General features: G+C 58.5%; 1 protein-coding gene across 1 annotated transcript in view; it reads left to right on the forward strand.

Moving 5' to 3' along the window:
• LOC113216420 (polyhomeotic-like protein 2) overlaps positions 1 to 972 on the forward strand; it is a 7,603-nt gene extending 6,631 nt beyond the window's left edge. Inside the window, exons 2-3 of the mRNA XM_052274434.1 lie at positions 4 to 58; positions 125 to 972. Coding sequence (XP_052130394.1) covers positions 4 to 58; positions 125 to 972 — 903 coding nt within the window. The remainder of the gene's footprint in view (positions 1 to 3; positions 59 to 124) is intronic.
• The last annotated feature ends 302 nt before the right edge of the window (positions 973 to 1,274 follow it).

Genomic DNA, 1,274 nt, shown 5'->3' on the forward strand with positions numbered 1-1,274 from the left:
AAGAGGGCCAAGCCCCCTAAGCGCCTCATCGTGCACGTGGATCGGCTGGCTGCTGTCGGTTCGCACCTGCTGGGCCAAAATGGCAAATGGTTAACTTTCCTGCCCTGATCCTTGTCCTGTCCAGTGTCCTTCAACATCCTCGACGGCCCAGAATCCCCCGCCTCCACCTGCTCTCTGGCCTCGGACCTGGACCGGATGGCTCTAGAATCGAGAATGGAAACCGACGTGCCGTACCGTTTTGTCGGCAACTCGATGGGCCTCAGTTTCGGGGATTTCCCTCCCCTCCCGGTGCGTGCGGCTGCACCTGAGTCCGTTGGTGCCGCCTCTGGTACCGCCCCTGGTACCGCCCCTGGTGCCACCCCCGGTACCGCCCCTGGTACTGCCCCTGATGCCGCCCCTGGTACCGCCGCTGGTGCCGCCCCCGGCGCCGCCCCTGGCGTCGCCCCTAGTGCCGCCCCTGGAGCTGCCCCTAGTGCTGCAGTGGCCCGCCAGAAGGGGCCTTCCCGGATCCCTAAGCTCGCTGCGAAGAAGCCGCAGCCTCAGCAGCTTCAACAGCCTCAGCCGCCTCAGCGGCCACAGCAGCCCCGGAAGCAGCCTCCCCAGCATCCCAGAAAGAAGAAGGCGCCCAAGCGCGCCGCACCCAACCCCCCGGCTCGCCCTCCACAAGCAGCTAAGCAGCCTAAACGCCAGTCTCCGCAGGAGACAGAACTTGTTAAGTTGCGTCAAAAAGTAGAGGTTTTGAAAGGACACATCCAAGGCTACGAGTCTAAAGTTGCTCGGTTGGAGCGTGAACTTTTGCAGTTAAAGCAAGTTCAGGTACCCCCTCCCGCGGTGCCATCACTTGCGTACCAAATGCCAATGTACCCTCAAATGGCTCCTATGGCCCACATGTTCCCACAACATGTTTACCCCTATCCAATGTTTTCTGGCATGCCTCCTCAAATGCCTCCCGCCCCTTGGCGCCCTCAATAGTCTGTCACTTTTCTTTTAAATTGCCTAAATTAAATTTCAACAGTGCCTATTTGGTGTCCTGCATCCTGCCCCTCCCTTGCCCCACTTCCTTTCAAGCGAGGAGAGAGGAGAGAAAAGCAGTTGGCACTTCTGGTTCCTGATCCTGACCCACCCTGCAAGCAGACGACGCGACTCCAGCATCCCTGGTCCTGGCACAACAAAGTTGCAAGTTAAGTACTGTTTCGATGTGAGGTGTCATTAAACACTTAATGTCACACTCAGTTCAGTTTCAGTTCTGCTGTGCCTTGCCAGATGTCTGATGT

Source organism: Frankliniella occidentalis, unplaced genomic scaffold (assembly GCF_000697945.3).
Source record: "Frankliniella occidentalis isolate FOCC.00 unplaced genomic scaffold, Focc_3.1 Scaffold394, whole genome shotgun sequence".
In the NCBI taxonomy this organism is placed as follows: domain Eukaryota; kingdom Metazoa; phylum Arthropoda; class Insecta; order Thysanoptera; family Thripidae; genus Frankliniella; species Frankliniella occidentalis.